Raw genomic sequence first — 17627 nt, 5'->3', positions numbered from 1 at the left:
ATGTTTCAATACTTTAATTGTTTTCACTGAATGTTTGAACAATCAGAACTAAATGCTGCTATACTAGCTTTTTTGCTGTTTGGTTTGCTATGGGTCTGTCTCTCTCTCTCTGTCCTCTCTCTCTCCCTCTCTCTCTCCCCCCCCCCTCTCCCTCCCTCCCTCCCTCTGTCCCTCCCTCTCTCCCTCTCTGCCTCAACGTCGCTCGTTCTTGGCTTGAAAGAACATCAATCGACCTCAGTTCACCCGCTGAATTGAATTGACTCTATAAAAGGGATTGCCTGGACAGAGGAGGGGGCGGAGAGCACAAATCAGGCCACGGGGACACTTGTTGTTGGCATCCAATATGCACACTCACACACACACACACACACGCAAACACACACACAATCACACGCACACACACACACATATACTGTACACATCCATCTGAGGATATATTTATTTGCTCTGGTATGTATACTGCACTTTTATATGTGCATGTGGGAGTGTTTGCTGCGCTCCGGTGCATTTGTTTATGGAGGCCTGTCAACACACGGTGATTCCTCACGGCGCTGAGCTCCTGGACTTAAACATCTTTGCCCTCCGTGTGTGTGATGCATGTTTGTCCCCACAGAGGGATAATTCCCCCTAAAAAAGGTGGATGATGAAGAGGGTTGGGGGGTGCAGGTCAGGGTGACACAAGCCTTTAACTCATTGACTCAATCAAACGTGTTGGGTGCGGCTCCACACACTTTAGGGAAACACCATTCACATTGTTCCCTGATGCTCATCAACCCTGTAAATGGCTGTGATGGTTAAAAAGGGGTGTTACACTACAAGACTTTATTGATTCAGTCACCATTGCTAAGTCATCAAGAGTTGTAACTGGAGCGTGACGCCAGGAGGTTTCACCACCTCTCATACTCTTATATATACATTTATTTAGAATGTGCCCAAATGTTATCTTAGTAGGACGTGATTCTGCTTTCAAATATCACTGAGCCCAGATATAAATATATAAAGTTGTAAAGGAAAATGGGTACACAACAGAAACATTCAGTATTTTCCTCAATCTGTAATATTTCCTATCCAGCTGTCCATGTATTCTGCATAATGGCTCACAATTCTCTCAACTGGAGCATCATTTTTTCTTCCATTTTACTTACATAATCACAGGGATTTGGTATCGGGCGCTGCCAGAGCATGGGGGAATTTCACTCACTGTGTCTGAGCGACTCCTGTGTAGACTCACACACTCACAGCAAAAAAGCTACCGTTCGTGTTGCAACTCCTTACGTGAGAAGATGAATGTGTGTCCCCATGTTTCCAGTCTTTGTGCTATGCTAATCTATCTTTAGGGGCCCGAGGCAAAAGGGACCTAGGGGCCTCCTCTTTGAACCAAACTGAAACAATTGCCATGATTATGCTTTTGAGAGACTCTTTGAGTTTTCAAAAGGATTTTTCGATTTCTGTTATGATCTCAGAATCTCCTTGTTTTTCTTCGGCACATTGAATCTACCTTTGTGTATGATTTGAATTAAACACTTCCTTTGATGTCATGCTAAGTCCATTATCCGCTTTGGGTTTTCACCCGTTTTAAATGTCTCAATTCTGTGCATAGTCTGTATACTCATAAATAATAGTAAAGTAAAGTTTAAGTAAAAACTTCCACCATCATCCCTGACGTATCATACTCACACATCAAAATTAAGTATTTTAACCAAACCTCTAAAATTACAAACCATATGGCAAAAGGCTCATGATATGGGGGTTTGTTAGCGGGTTTCCAACCATGGTATCATTTTGGTTTGCTGTACATTAACCAATGACTGAATTTAACGGAGAAACATTCTTGTTGCTGTAAATAGCCCTTCTCCGGGTGCCCCTCTGATCTCATGCTCCTGGCTATTGCCTTCTTTGCCATGCCCCTGCTCACAGACTGCTGCTGTAGCATCATATTTACTTTGTGACACAAATGAGAACATTCTTTTCAGATGCATGTGTGTGTTGTGTTCCCTCTACGTTCTTCTGGGGGTGGGGGATTTGACTTAAACTTCTTGTTCTTGTCACCAGTACATTCCCATCACTTGGTAGATCTATTAGGTTAGTGCCTATAGCAGCTTTGCTACAGGGCCCACCGTTGCATCATGATGACAAATAATCACTTCTTGTCTCAGGTGTCATTATTAATTGAGGTGGGGTTGTTTTTGCTATTGAGAAATGTGCTCTGTGGAGATCCAGCGTCCTAATTGTTCCCCGTGGAGGAGGCTGAACACATCGTCCTGCCTGCACACAGGGAGAAGCCTTTCTCTCCCAACCATTCATCCAAGTCCAAAATACAGTTTTATGCAGTTGACTTGTCTGCAATACACCACAAGTGATGATGTGGTGTTTGGAGCCTATTGTGTACTTTCAGATCCTATCTCAGCAGGACGATGCAGATTGATGGCGGTCAGCTAATGTTACCGAATGCAGTTCCCTACATTTCTGTTGCCAATAACAATTGGCATGCAGTGAATAGTGCTGCAGTTGTTCTCATTATAAGGTGTTTATCTGTGCCAGTGTTGCAGAAATGTAATCACAACCCAATCTCCCAAATGGACTGAAAACTGCATTCTGCTTTATCTGTGCTCAGCATAGGTTTGCCAGCCTTTGGAAACTCTCTGTTTCTCTCTCTCTCTGTAGATCCCTCCCTCGTCCACATTGTGCTGCTGATAAAAAATGGCTGATTACAGCGATGAGGCACCCTGTCACTCTAATTTACACAAATCCTACACTCCGACTGCTGCTCAACCGCATTAACACCAGAGCAAATGTCTCGGGCAGTCAAACTCACCAAACCTAATTTAATCTGCATGCACACTTCCACACAAAACATCCCACACCGTGATATTCATTCCCAACAACAGAATGCACATTTGGTATGTGTTGTTCCTCTGAGCGTGTAATTATGTTCTTTTATATGCTGTTGTCTCGGTGGCATCATATCAGCGAGGATGATTTTGGTGTAACTTGTTTTTCAGCAGCGTACACATATCTGATTGGCTGCAGAAGATTGGGGAGAATAGAGGCTTTTTTGGACGTTTAGTGGTGAAGAAAAGAAAGTTCAGGTTGGGAGATGTCGTCGTTAAAAGTAGGGACGGTAATTTGTTTGAAATACTTGAAATATTCTCAGACGTCCATTAGTATTTGAAATGAGTCAGACGTACAGATGTACTGTGCCAACTCTGGTATGTCGTGCAGACGTCAGGATCTTCAAATCGTTTCTTTTTTTTTCATCCACAATAACCAATAAACCAAACCACCTCACCAGGACTTCCCATGGCTTCAGTGCTTGGGGTCAAAGTTCAATTAATCTGAGCAGATGGGAATATTTTAAGAGGATAATTAACAATCAAAGTCAGGATGTTTTACGGTGCATCCTCTTCAGACTTTCATTTTCTGCTAACCCCCCCCACCCCTTACACCTCCTACCCTCTGACCTCTCTTTTCTATAAACTTTTATTTTGGATCTCCATGTCAACTCTCTCCGCACCATGTGGTTCAGAGGCGATTGAGATTCAACCATCACTGCATGATGTAGTCACACACGTATACACCAAGTTTCATTTTCCGAGATATGATTTTTCACTTTTTAAATTTGAATTAGCATCATCCGTGTTTCTTGTTGTCATCACTCGTGTTAAAAAGGGTTTTTCTCTTTGGACAAACAGAGATGAGCAGGAGGCAGCATTTCATTAAGGAAAAGAGCTCTGTTGTGCAGCTTCGTTTGATGCATTGGTCTTGTCAATAGTGAAGCCAAAGAACCTCCATCACTACCTGTGGCCTGCTGCAGTATAGGTCATAAACCATGCCTCCTCCGTGTTAGTGAATGAGACACAGAACTAAAAAGTTAAAGTACACGTCTGATGCTGTATATTTTTCTCAAAGACGTTTTTTTTTTTTGTCATTTCTAGTTCTTATCACACTATACAGTGTTCATTTTCCCAACATTTTTTTGCTTCATTTTTGGACAGTGGGAGGAAGTGGGGTTGATCAGAGGTTCATTCGAACTTTGTCCCATATCCACCATTGTTATTCTGATATCGTACAACTCTCCATAATTCATCCCATCACTTAACCTCCAACACTTGGATCAGCGAGTTCACAGCTCTGCAAACAAATCCTATAAATTATCTCATTCATATTCACACAGTTTAAGCTTTATCGTCAGAGCTCCTATAAATATCTCCCCCTCTTCTCGTCTATCACGCTTAGCTGTACATATAGGACTTATCCCCCCCCCCCCACACACACACACAAAAAACTCTCTACTTGTGTTTGTGTTCTTCCATTTCTATCTGATTAGCAGCACACGACTCTGCAGGGAGCAGATAGTGTCTTCTTCCTCTTCTTCTTCTTCTTCTTCTTCTGCATCCTCTGCGTCCTCTCCATCTGAACGCCCACACCCGCCATCATTCACTTACACCAGCAAGGTGGGGACCCAACTGAAGAGGGAGGTGCGCCAAAGTATAGGATGAGAAAAAAAGATAAGAGGAGTGTGTGGCTCATCCTGCAGCATGAACAAAGGCGTATTGGTGATTTACTGGCTATGCAACAGCCTTGCTGCTGCTGCTGCTGCTGCTGCTGCCAATATGGGCTCAATTGACCAAGGAGAGTGAGTGTTCCCCCCACCTCCGCAGGTCAAGAGTAATGATGGAGGGCGTAGAAGGGTTGAAGGAGGGAGGAGATGAAAGTAAAGGCAAAGGAATGTGGAGAAGGGTGCAGTCACATCTGGTAGAGACACCTGATAGATATATGACTCTGGAAATGGGGTGCCTACTGGAGCATGACATGGACACCACTGCACTTTTTTTATTGTTTTGACTCTCTCCTGCTGGAATGCTGTAGATGCTGCGTTTAATGTATTCATGCTTCATGTGATAATTCACAGTCCAGTGGGGACATAGATCCTACAAGATCCAGGGGAGTCAGCCGGCCCTGCAGGAGAAGGAGTTTGATGTAATTTTCTCCTGCAGGCAGCAGCATGGTTTGGATGATGTATAATGATGCTGCAATCAAACCAGCAACCTGGACAGCACTTAATGGTAACTCAGGCAAAAACACCACCCGGGAGATCCCTCCTCCCCCCCGCACCCCACCCCTCCTCCTGTAATTGGTCTCCTGTTGTTGCTCCCTGCTGACTCTCAGCACGGTGACGGTGCCCCCTCGTGGTGGCCGGGAGAAACGCCAGGGATGGATGGAGGGATGGGGGAGAGGGAGGAGAGGTGGTGGAGGGGGGAGGGAGGGGGGGGGGCTGCGTTTAAAAGCTCAGACTGAGGAGGAGCTGCCCACAGAACCAAGGAGCCTTGAAAAGTTTACATTCAACTGTCAGCTGAAGGAGGAAGAATACAAAAAAGAGAAGAGATGGCAACTCAGGGCCAGCAGCCGCCACACCTGCACCTGGAGGAGCTCACCGCGGCGCAGTTCATCGACATCTGGAGACACTTCGACGCAGACGGTCAGTGTTCAATAACAGCTGGATTCACTCATTCAGGAATGAATTTAGTCAAAAATATAATGTAAGGAGAAGAAACGTCAGCTTTTAATTCAAGGAAGAATTTAATCTATTTTTATTTCTTTACTGTAATAAACCAGTGAATACCAACTCTGCAGGAAATTGTTTTATGTTCGTTTTTCGTTTTTTTCCCTTAAATTTGTAAAAAGACTGTGGTTAGAAAAAAAACACGCACCCATTAATGACAGTTTAATGTTCTTATAAGTCCTATGAATTATTTTAAATTCTTTAAAAATCGTATTCAAAGAGGCTTCATGACTGCAATCAAACAGCCCAGAGGATTGTCAAGTCCCATCGGACATGGCATTATCAAGACAGGGTGCATTCTAATGTATGAACAACTAAATGTATTAATACCATATTCCAAAAACAGTAATGTCAACTATATTTGACAAGGTCTGTTCATTGTACTGTAAGGAGATTCATATACATAATGTGTGTGTGTGTGTGTGTGTGTATGTGTGTGTGTGTGTGTGTGTGTGTGTGTGTGTGTGTGTGTGTGTGCGTGTGTCAGTGTGTGTGTGTGTGTGTGTGTGTGTGTGCGTGTGTCAGTGTGTGTGTGTGTGCGTGCGTGCGTATGGGCGTGCGTGTAAAAATCATGTATGTACGAATGTGTGTTAGAGAGAATGAGAGGTGGGGGAGGGATGGATAAAAGGGGGAGGGGGGGTGAGAGAGAAAAAGTAAGAAGGGGTGTTCGCTGGGAGGAGCTTCTGAATCTGAGAGCTTACTGGGAATGAACTGGTGGGAAGTGTGTGTGTGTGTGTGTTTGTGTGCGCGCACATGCCTATGAGGGTATTGGACAGTGGTTAGGCATTCAGTTTTGATGGTGAAGGTTAGGGTGAGGGGCGAGGGAATGCAATATGTCACTGAGTGTCCTTACAACTATAGAGAGACATGCATGTGTTTGTCTTACAACTTGCAATATCACGATATATGAACATGCTTCAAAGTTTAATCCAGTAAAAATAAGGCATTAACATATATAAGCTGCAGCCATTTACTGTTGGTTTGGCGATGGAGCTGAACTGGTCTATTTTTAATTCCATTGGTTACTTGGTTACCTTGAGCTAAAATGATTGGTCAGTTAATCAAGTAGATGATCGATTATTGTGATAAGTAAAAATGCTTTAATGTGTAAATGTCACTTCCCTGCATTTTAATTTTTTCAATTTTATTAATTTTATATTGTCTTAATTAAAAGAAACATTAACAGTATATTTCAAATGTTGGTTGGACGAAAAATACTAATATATTGATTTCTTCTTTGGAAATTGTCGACACTATTTAATTTTCTCAGACTCTATGTACCAACCTCTTGAGAAAACAATCAACTGAGTAATCAGATTAATGATGAAAATAACCATCACTGACAACCCTAATAACACATTAGATTTTATTAATCTGATTAAAGCCGAGATATTAACCACATGTTAAATCCTAATCCGTAGAGTGACTCTATCTGTCAAGTCAGTGCAGTGAATCTAGTGAAGCAGAAGTAGTGTGAAGGGACTTCCAAATGTACTTAGGGTCAGTAGTCAATAGATGAACTTAATTACAATGCACAAAGCCTTGTGGTCATTATACGTCATCCACATTCTCAGTACGAGCCACTTCAGTGTTTGTGACTTTTTTATGATCCAATTTCAACTGAAGGATTATTTTCTCCAGCCATTAAGAAAGTCAGCTTTGACCTTTACTGTTAAACCTCTTCAAAACGCTGTCCTGTAAACTCACTGTGCATTTTCATCAAACAGAATTGTAGGATCCCATATATCTGCTACTACAAAACTACATATCCCTGCTGCCACAACACAGCATCACTGAAAACCACAGTTTGCTTCCACCTGTGTCCACATCAACCTGTTTTAACCATGACCACGATGTTTTGAGTCATTTTTGTGCTGACGCATCCAAATCTTAACCTCGACCACAGCGGTGATAGATAAGAAGACGATCACATTCCTCATTTTTGCAAGAGTTATGACAGTTTTGAACGGCCCTTCATAAACAATGTCGTCTTGAGGTGATGGATCAGAAAAAATATGGAGGCCAGTGATAAATCGCCCCTTGTTGTATATTCTGGAGGACATGTTGACTATTCAACTGTCACTTCAGAGGACACAAACTTTCAAAAACAACATCTTAAACCAGTTACATGTTTGTCTTGATATGTGACGAGGTAATTTCTTCATTGGATCGCAGGGTTCATCAGCGCATTCAGCAGATATTGATTAAACTATAAATCCAGATAGAGTGTAAATCACCAGCTGGCGTATTGATCCAGAAGTTTTCCCACCTGGACTATTCTTATCTTACGACAGTCTTCAAGCACCCGCTCTGCAGAAGTTTATGAGTTTTTGCTGCAGCACCAGGCTGATTGTAATGAGGGTGAAAACCCCCCCCCCCAACCCAATCACTTCCTCACTTAGTTGATGAATCGTGAGGTGAATTTTGTATCAGTGACAAAAAGGCTTCTTGGGCCCACAACTGGTGAAAACACTAAAACCTCCCTCCGAAGAGCGATAAAATGATTTAATGTCTGCTGTCATCAGCCTCTGCGCTCCTCCAACCAGTCATCTTTCATTTCCATCCCCGCACACAAGACAGCCACAGTCCAGATTGTTCTTGCTGAAATTCCTTGATGGTGGAACAAGCTGCCAAATGCGATTGGAGCAGGAGCGTCCCACTCTATCTTCAGGAGCCTCCTCTAACATGCACTTACTGCAGTGCACTTCTTCACCTGATCTCCTACATGTCGTACTTACTGAGCAGATTTAGCCCTTTGTTCAACGTCTTCTACTGACCTGAATCTTTTGGGTTGTCCCTCAGTAGCAAGTCACTTTGGATAAAAGCTTCTCCCAAATGGTTTAAGGTAAATGTAAAACATAAACCATTAGGGTCTGTCTGACTGGATAAAAAACATGGATTGTATACAAAGATGGACGATGTGTCACTTCCTCTCACCATCCAGAAATCTAACTCAGCTGTCAATCATGATGAGACGCTATGTTTTCATTGCATCAAATAACCAAACTGACAAACACTTGAACAAACATCAGATCCATCAAAAATTACAGAAGCCATATTTGAGAGGAAATGTGGACATGCAATTCTACTTTTCAATTTGGCCCCTTGTCCCATCCCCTCACATGGAGGAGGAAGGATTTATGACCTGTACTGCAGCCAACCACCAGGTGGCGATTGAGACACTTTGGCTTTACTTTTGGAAGCAGTCATTCCCTCCATCTTTATCTAAAGTCTATGATGAAACAACGCACCTCATCAATACTCAGCCAGAGAGAGTGACTGGTAGTCATTTGTACTAGAAATTGACTTATTCAAAGGAACAGAACCTCAGAAGTGAATGGCCTCACTTCAAATAGACACACAAGTAAACATAAAATCTCTGATGTAAAATTCAACAAAATCTATTGTTGGCAGCAACAGGCTGACCACAGCTGCACAACAGCAGCGACCGGACTGGACTGGGCTTGCTACTGGCTCCAGTGAGAACTGGGACAAACTGAAAAAAGATAAAGTTGACAGCATGCTTGACTGAATACAACGAATGAAACATGCTTAAACTGATCTAGTTGTTTTAAGGCAGCTGGATTGCGATGGGCAGTTGTGATCCTCAGAGTTTTGGGAGAGAGAGAGAGAGAGAGAAAGAGAGAGAGCGAGACAGAGAGAGAGGGAGAGCGAGAGAGAGAGATAGAGAGAGAGAGAGAGAGAGAGAGAGAGAGAGAGAGAGAGAGAGAGAGAGAGAGAGAGAGAGAGAGAGAGAGAGAGAGAGAGCTACATCTGCTCAGTGTGCAGTGGCTCGCTCCATGTGGCAGCTGAGATTTGTGCAGCAGCTAAACTCTGGCAGTGGGTCCCAATGAAGTGAGAACACAGTTGCTTATGTGGGCTTTATGACAAGCCAGGGGAATTTAACACAGTCACACTTTTCACTTGTTATTTGTTCTTCTCCCCCTGAGATACTGTGTGCAGCTTTAATCACCTGTTTCTGTCACAGTGTGTATTCGAGTATACAATTAGCTAATAGACTCTACCGGAGACACTGGAAATGTCTTCAGTATGGTGAAAAGGTTTTTAATGTAATGAAGGCTATTAATTAATCTGTTGAGACTAACTTGCAGAAGAAAGAATATCATTCCATCAAATAAAAAAGTAGGACATAACCTCAGGATTTACAACATGTCATGAGACTGTTCTGTAACAGTACAAAGTGAGAATTGAGAGTCAACTGGAGTTTATTCTGGGCCACTCAGAGCACAATTCATCGTTCTGCCATGTGGCCTCTAGTTATCTGCACTGCAGGTACATGATGCGTTGGAAGTGACCATCATTTTTTTTACATTTCAGGGAAATGGAAATGCCACATGCATTCTTGTGTATGCGTCATTTCTGACATGCCTTTTTGTCACACTTGATCACACCACTTTGCCGCACTCTGCCCACCCAGCTGAGCTAGCCAAGCAAGGAGGAAGCAGAAAGGAGGAGGCGGCACAGAGCGAGCACTGCTGAGCGCCTCAGTGGTCACTAAGTCGAAAAAAGGAAAAAAATATCTCTGTGGACGTTTGCGGGTAAATTTATAAAAATCGTTTGGAAGTAATGAGAGTTTAATAGACATCCCACAAAAAAGAAGGCCCACATGAATAATTTACTAGAATATTTAATAATTTTAGCGTTGCCCCACAGATGGAAATGTTGACTGAAATAACTCAACAAATAATGGATGGATACTCATAGAAGTTTTTACTCTCACTCTTGCATTCATGGTCCCCAGAGGACCAATCCTACTGACTTGACTGATCCCCAGGCTTTTGCTTTAGTCCCACTCTAAGCTTGACATATTTGGCTCTGAGTGAACTATCTTGACATGTGTTGATCTCTGCACTGTCGGTGCTCTAAGAGAAAGATAATCAGACAGTCAGAGCTGATTCTAGTTGTTCATTTCATTTTATTTCTTAATTTATGTACATGAAAAAAAAAGACTAGAATTATCTGTTTTACCTGTGGATTTGTCCGTCTCTGCTGCAACTACGAAATCATCAAGCTAGGTCATTTGTTAATGTTTTGATTGAGAGACCCCTAGTGGCTGAAGTTGCATGTCATACGTTTATGAATAAACCAATGAGATTTTCAACTCCCTAGAATTTTCCTGTAGATGTCACTACTGATCTAAGACTTCAGAGTGAAGTACAATATTTATAATATATGTATACGTACACTGGTGTTGTTTATTATCGGGTTTATCAAAGAAATAATATTATTAACAAATATAATTATTCTCAGTTTTTGAATAATACAAGTCAAGTTGAACCTCAGGTTACTATGAGGCTTTGTTGTGTCTGCGTACTTCATATCCGCACCTGGAGCTTTGTGTCCCTGAGGTAGATTGTGTTGTCAAAAACATTGACTCGACCGAGCACAGATGGCGACACGCAGCACCTATCAAATACAATGTGTAAATGAAGCACGGGCAGGATGGAGGATTGGGATGGGGGGAGGTGAGGGAGAAAATGATCAGAAAGGAAAGGAGATGAGAGGATCAGAGATTAAGAGATGAAGAGGGAGGGGGGTGAATCTCAGCACTTTATTCTGTACATCTGTGTTTTGTTCTGAATTGAAATAACAATTTTATTGATGTTTGTATTGTTGGTTAGAAGGCACAAACCCCCTCCGATCCTCGCACGGGCCGCCGACAGATGGGACTCATTCCTATGATTAAAAAGACAATGTCCTGTCTGCTACCCTGTTACTTTGCAGGGGGGAAATGTAAATTATTATAGTGAATCATCCCTGGTGCTGTGACTGTCAGGAGAAGGACAAATCCAGACACAGTGAGAATCAGTCTGAATGCCCACCGCCAGAAAACACTAATCTGCCAGCACCCGAACGACACTGGATTTCAGTCTGGTGTTTTCTCTTCTGCTGCTGCACGTCTCTCTATCTTCACAATCTCTCCCCAGCTACCTATATATCAATTCGGCAACAGATATACAAATGTGAATATAGGAAAGTGGAGGTTTTCAATTTAAAGTTTGAATCGTGTAGAGATTACATAACGTGTAAATCTTGAAGTTATTGTGCTCCAGATTTCCCTCAGGATGTAAATTTCTCAGAATTGTTTTTGCCTTCAACACAAACTTCAGGGCTATAAACTCACCACAGTAAATACTCAAGCTGATTGAGGCACAGCTGTAGGCACAGACGTACCCTGGATACAATCCAGCCGAGGGGTTCTGGGAGTGTTCTGATTCAATCAGACTGAACTTGAGACTGGGCTAAACATTCAAGGTTTGGCGACGGTTTCAAAACGAAGGGACCCCCCGCCTCCATGTGACCTTTAATCTTTCATCCAAATCTTTTTAATCAAACCTCTGAACAGTCAATAAAGTTTCAGACAACTTAAAAGCTTCATAACATCATTTGTGCCAAACTAATCTAGCCCCTCCGCTGCTCTGCAGGAAATGGTTACATCGAAGGGAAGGAGCTGGAGAACTTCTTCAAAGAGCTGGAGTCTGCGAGACGAGGACCAGGCGTGGTGAGCGAAGCACGTCACAGAGAATAGAACAGGCAGAGTCACACAAAGTGACTCTTGTAGGTAATTTAAATTATAGACCTTGTTATCTATCTAAGTGTCTTTGATTTGTGATGTGACAAACTTGCAGGATCCCTCAAATGCTGCGTTCAAAGAACAGCTGAAGGAGTTCATGGCCAATTTTGACAAGAATGCTGATGGAAGGATTGAAATGTCCGAGGTGAGAAGGAATTAAATACATAACATACGTATCATCACTGTTAATTTATCCAGTAAAGTAATCAATACCAAAAAGAGATCTTAAAAATACAGCCACTATTTAAATAATGCCTTGATTTTAAATTGTGTCTTGATCTTCCTCTGTGTAGCTGGCTCAGATTCTGCCCACGGAGGAAAACTTCCTGCTCTGCTTCAGAGAGTTTGTGGGATCCAGCACTCAATTTATGGCTGTAAGTTTGTGTTTATTCACATGTGCATATAATAACTGTGACACCTCATGTATGCCTCACAAGTTCTAAATACACGACTCTCAACTCTCTTTACTCTGTTAAAGACAATACAGTTCTCACAGTCATCTTCAGTTTAGTAATGATAAAGAATCCGAGTCCTACAAAATTCCTCAAGTTATCAGAGCCATAACAGTTTCCTGTTTCCATTGGGTATATGTTTTGTGTGGAGTCAGTCGAGTACAGCTGTAGGTTGTTTATTTATAGAAACGGCACGATGTCAGAGACTTTGGTCACGGTCCTCTCTAACAGTATGAAGGTATCACACGTTTAGATTTTCTCCATTAGTTCTGATGAACAGCTGAAAGGAAAAATTCAGACTTAAACTCAAATTCAATGAACGAGTTGAATTAAAACCTCACTCAATGTTTTACACTGAAATCTCACCCAGAAAACACTAACACCAAATTTGACCTGAACCTTTGGAACATTCTTGAAAACCCTAAAGAACGACCTTTATTTTCAGATGCACACGTTGAGATAATTAAAGAGAAAACACTGATGATGATTGAACATCACCACTGGGATCGAAAAAAGTTGGTGTGGTGGGGCTGAGGAGGGTTTCCAGTGGTGGGACGCTGCTCTCTGTGTTAAAGCTATTCTCAGACTGCCATACATTATGAATGGAACACAGCTTTCTGCAGGGGAAAGGCAGTAAGTGCTGGCGTAGGTATCCATCTTTGATAAGGACTTTGACTAATTCTATATTTACACATTGTCAGATGACACCATCGTTTCTCTTTACGAAGGTCTTTGTCCTGCTTCGGATTCGAAGTCCAGTGTGTGTTTCTCATTTGTCATTGTGGTTGAAGCAGAACCTCTTTCTCCTGAAAACTTGTGTAACGGCATCACTCTTGTCCTGCAGGCCTGGAGGAGGTATGACACCGACCGCAGTGGATACATCGAATCAAACGAGCTGAAGGTAAAACACATGACGAATCAAGGTCTGCTGGTCACATGACTCTCATTGCTCTTCATTCTGACCATCATTCTCTGTCTGTGTCATAAGTGATATCAAATAAAACCTTCTCAATGCAATCAATTTGTATAAAGATGCTGATATCTAACACATTTCTTGATATGACATTACTCATGTCTATGTAGCCTATATAACTGGTGCTGTGGTGCTACTGAACCTGCACATGTGCTGACGCTTTGAAAGTTCTACTCTTTGAAATCAAAATACTTCACTTTCTTTCACGTCCTGAGCTTGTGTATAGAGATCAACAGCATTGATTTTCTGACCGTGGTGTTTCTCTCTCCTCAGGGTTTCCTGGCCGACCTGCTGAAGAAGGCCAACAGAAACTACGACGACAAGAAGCTCAAGGAGTACACGCAGACAATCGTGAGAATACGTTTTTCGTGTTTATCTTCTCTCTGCTTTGGCAAAATCATGACTCAAGACTTTACAAGCAAAGACCTTTCATAAAATCCAACATTTCCTCTGAGTTGATCAATATTCATATAAACTTTACAGTGACAACTTCATAACGCCCTAGAGATAAAGTATATTGTATTACATGTACATTATAATGTGTTGTATTTGAAACTTTAACTTCAGTTGCTGCGACGAGACATGCAGACTCTGACATCATTCAAATTCAGAGAATTAACCAGGACATTTCATCGCTTGGCTGCAACACATCACTTCTGCACTAAATGAAAGCATTAATTTTAATATCACTCACACTCCGTAACACTCACAATCTAATAACCATGAAAAATAAACAGTACACTTACACGTATTGTGCACACGAGATATCACAATACACGAGATGTCACTTGCCATCCATCTGCCGACTGAACACACTGAACCACTGCTTTTTAATCTGACTTGAATGGATGTGTTTAATGTGTTAGTCCGTGCAGCACATGATCAGATTTAGTTACAGATTCCCAGATAAATTCCATGTTAATCCTCTTTCTGTGCAGCTAAGGATGTTTGATCTGAATGGTGATGGTAAGCTGGGCCTCTCTGAGATGGCAAGGTGAGCGTAACTTTGTTGTAATTACTCCTCTATTTAAAATGCTCGTTTTTTTTTCAAACGCCAGTTAAAACATCAAACTCCTCTCTGTGTGTTACCACAGGCTCTTGCCGGTGCAGGAAAATTTCCTGCTGAAGTTCCAGGTAAGTTTATACTTTTTAACACACAAACCTGTTCCTTCTTGAGCTCCACAAGGAATCATGTGAAAATTTGTTTTAGGCAGATTTCAAGTGTCATCTCTCTGATCTACAAATGTCAGACAACAGAGGAGATTTACAATAGCACAATTCAACATGATTGGATTCAGTACAAGAGGATTATTTGTCATCAAAGTACTGAATGAACATATGGGGCACTGACACAAATGTGTGTTTACTTGTGTTAAGTCCTTCAGGAATTAAATATTACGGTATGACATTTCTTTCACAACACGATGGAATCCAATCTAAATCAACAGCTTTTATGTTTATATTATGTTAAGAGTCAAACTATTCACATTAAAGTCCTGTTTATTTTGATCCAGGACTTAAATTTGCATCTAAAAATAAAAACAACTTACTGCACATTTCTATGTATATTGCTGTATTTTCTTAGCTTGACATTATTGCCTTAATGTAGCCTTCGTTTCAAAGCTTTAAACTTAACTTTTTGTAGCACAGTGACAATGTTAATTTACATAGATCTCCCACATGCATTTGTCATGAATGTTGCCATATGTACACGCGGCTCGATGCAGCAGATCAACAATTCCTTTCTGACAGAGGATTAGTCTGTTTGATCGGGATTAACTCAACTCTAGTCCCAGTTATCATAATCTCCATGGATTAATATCTCTTTTGGATCTGGTGGGGCTTTTACTGCTCTCTAAAATTATCCATCAGTTTCTAACAGTTTTCACCGCTCTCTCTCTCTCCCTCTGTCTCACAGGGCATCAGGCTCACGGTTAAAGAATTTGACTCCCTCTTCACCTTCTATGACAAGGTGAAAAGTGCATTCCTGTGTGGTATTTGTTATGCATTGTGCACATGTCTATGTGAGTGCGTTGTTCTAAGTTACAGAACATACACAGTAGTCTCAGTGGTTCTGTGAGGCTGAGGCTAAATGCTCACATCAGTCAAGATGGCTAGAACTGACATTAAAAAGGTTCTGTAAATTTCCTGGTGTCAAAGGAAAACTCTCTAAATCAGGATTCATCCTCTGGGGACCGTTAATGTCTTTAGAAAATTGAATGGCGGTCCATCAAATGAGATCAAACTGGACTAAAGCTCGATCGACATACAGGAAATTCCACATTTCACTACTGATATAAGCCTGACCACACACAGGGATTTACTTGTGATATTTTGGCTTTATAATACTTATATATTTTTGATTTCCCACCCCGCCCTTCAAACAATAAGCATTCAAACAAATGGACGAGTATTAATGTTCCCTTCAGGATGGACTGTTTATATGTTTATTTTCTTTATATGCTTGGATTATTTTATATTCAATTTCTTCCACCTAAATCTTACACACTGAACCTTTGAAGAAAATCTGTTCCGCCTGTATAATTCAGACCACCATTGCTCTCTCTCTCTCTCTCTCTCTCTCTCTCTTTCTCGCTCCAGGACGGTAATGGGTATATCGACGAGCAGGAGCTGGATGCTTTGCTGAAGGACCTCTGTGACAAGAACAAAATGGTAATGAAGAGTTTACCCTATTGATTGATCCGTTCAGGTTTCTGTTCTTCTTGCCAAATATAGAGCTGAGATAGAGTAGCTGCCTGCAGTACATGGCCTCTGTACCAGACAAACTTTGTTCCCAACCGACTGTGACTTTTTTAACCTCCGCCGTTCGCGTGTGTGCAGGACGTGGGGTCAACAGGAATCGGCGGTTACAAGAAGAGCATCATGGCTCTGTCCGACGGAGGGAAACTGTACCGTGCCGAGCTGGAGATCGTCCTCTGTAGGGACTCTGAGCTGTGACCTCCCTGCCTAGGACCCTGCTGCCCCCCCTCCACCAACCCTCATCATCGCCTCCTCCTTCCTACCTCCTGATGTAACCCCGTGCATGTGTGACCTCTAACCTCGCTTCACCACTTAGAGTGCTCCTGAAAGCACAAAGTGTTCTGCTGACTCTGCTGTTTTAGCTTTGTACCCCTCTGAGTTGTTTCTTGTTTTTAACCTTTCCATGCATAGTGAGATAGCCATAGAGGAATATACTGTGTATTTATTTATTTATTTGACTTGTTTTGAATATGTATTTGTATTTTTGCAGACATATCTATATCTTCCTCTCCCGCCCAATTTAAAATGGAAACTTTTGTTTAGAAGTATTTATTTGATTTATTTCGATTAAATTTAACATGGACTTGATTAATTTGATGAGGCTTGGACTGCTCTATTAAAGATATTACTGACAGATAAATAAATATACCATTACAATGTTTGCCCCCATTTATTCACTTGCATGAAAAAGGTGTATCTCCATCTCAATGATGCTCTGCTACACATCAGGGTGATCATTTCACTGTTGCTACAGAGAAAGGTTTGTTTGGAGTTTGTTATCAGCGGAGCGTAAAAGAAAATATGTCCTCCCCTCTCAGAGCATCGTGCAGCTCCAGTGAAGATTAAAGCTCCGGTACAGATGCCCAGAGCAAGAGCGTTCTCTGGAGAGAGCTCCATCTTCACTTTCTAGTCTCCTGGTAAAAAGAACAGTAGAAAAAGCTTGTGCTGCTCCATTTTTCATGGAGTCTGGAAAAGCCTTCGTGGCACTTTGAGAAGAAGTGAGCAGAGTGGGACACGCTGAGAGGCCAAGGACAACAAAAATACAGCAGGGGGACTGTAACTCTACAAATCTGCCATAATGCAGTGTGAAAAAATACAACTTGGCAAACAGCAGTTAAATAATTGAAACGTGACTGTATCGTAAAAATGTATCTGAGCCTGAACACCTCATCCCACAAGCATATTTTATAATGAGTCTGCCTCATAAAGTGTTAATAACAGCATATCTTTAGTTTAACGTTCACCATTGACCGAAAAAATGAAGTCATATTCTACTTTTCTTTG

At 41.7% G+C, this 17627-nt stretch overlaps 1 protein-coding gene across 2 annotated transcripts; it reads left to right on the top strand.

Moving 5' to 3' along the window:
* The first annotated feature begins 5385 nt into the window (after positions 1–5385).
* LOC132998959 (calretinin-like) lies at positions 5386–16608 on the top strand. Of its 2 annotated transcripts, XM_061068715.1 has the most exons (12): positions 5386–5479; positions 12010–12086; positions 12214–12303; positions 12452–12532; positions 13455–13511; positions 13857–13934; positions 14522–14577; positions 14678–14717; positions 15502–15555; positions 16185–16239; positions 16327–16331; positions 16425–16608. In XM_061068715.1, the coding sequence occupies exons 1-12, from the start codon at positions 5386–5388 to the stop codon at positions 16539–16541; spliced, it is 804 nt and encodes a 267-aa protein (XP_060924698.1). In that variant the 3' UTR covers positions 16542–16608. The 2 variants fall into 2 exon arrangements, with proteins under 2 accessions (XP_060924698.1, XP_060924697.1); XM_061068714.1 differs by lacking the exon at positions 16327–16331 and having other exon boundaries at positions 16185–16256.
* Positions 16609–17627: the final 1019 nt, after the last annotated feature.

The sequence above is a fragment of the Limanda limanda genome, chromosome 3 (assembly GCF_963576545.1).
Source record: "Limanda limanda chromosome 3, fLimLim1.1, whole genome shotgun sequence".
Taxonomy (NCBI): Eukaryota; Metazoa; Chordata; class Actinopteri; order Pleuronectiformes; family Pleuronectidae; genus Limanda; species Limanda limanda.
The sequence above is the reverse complement of the archived record's forward strand: the minus strand, read 5'-3'. Positions and strand labels throughout refer to the sequence as shown.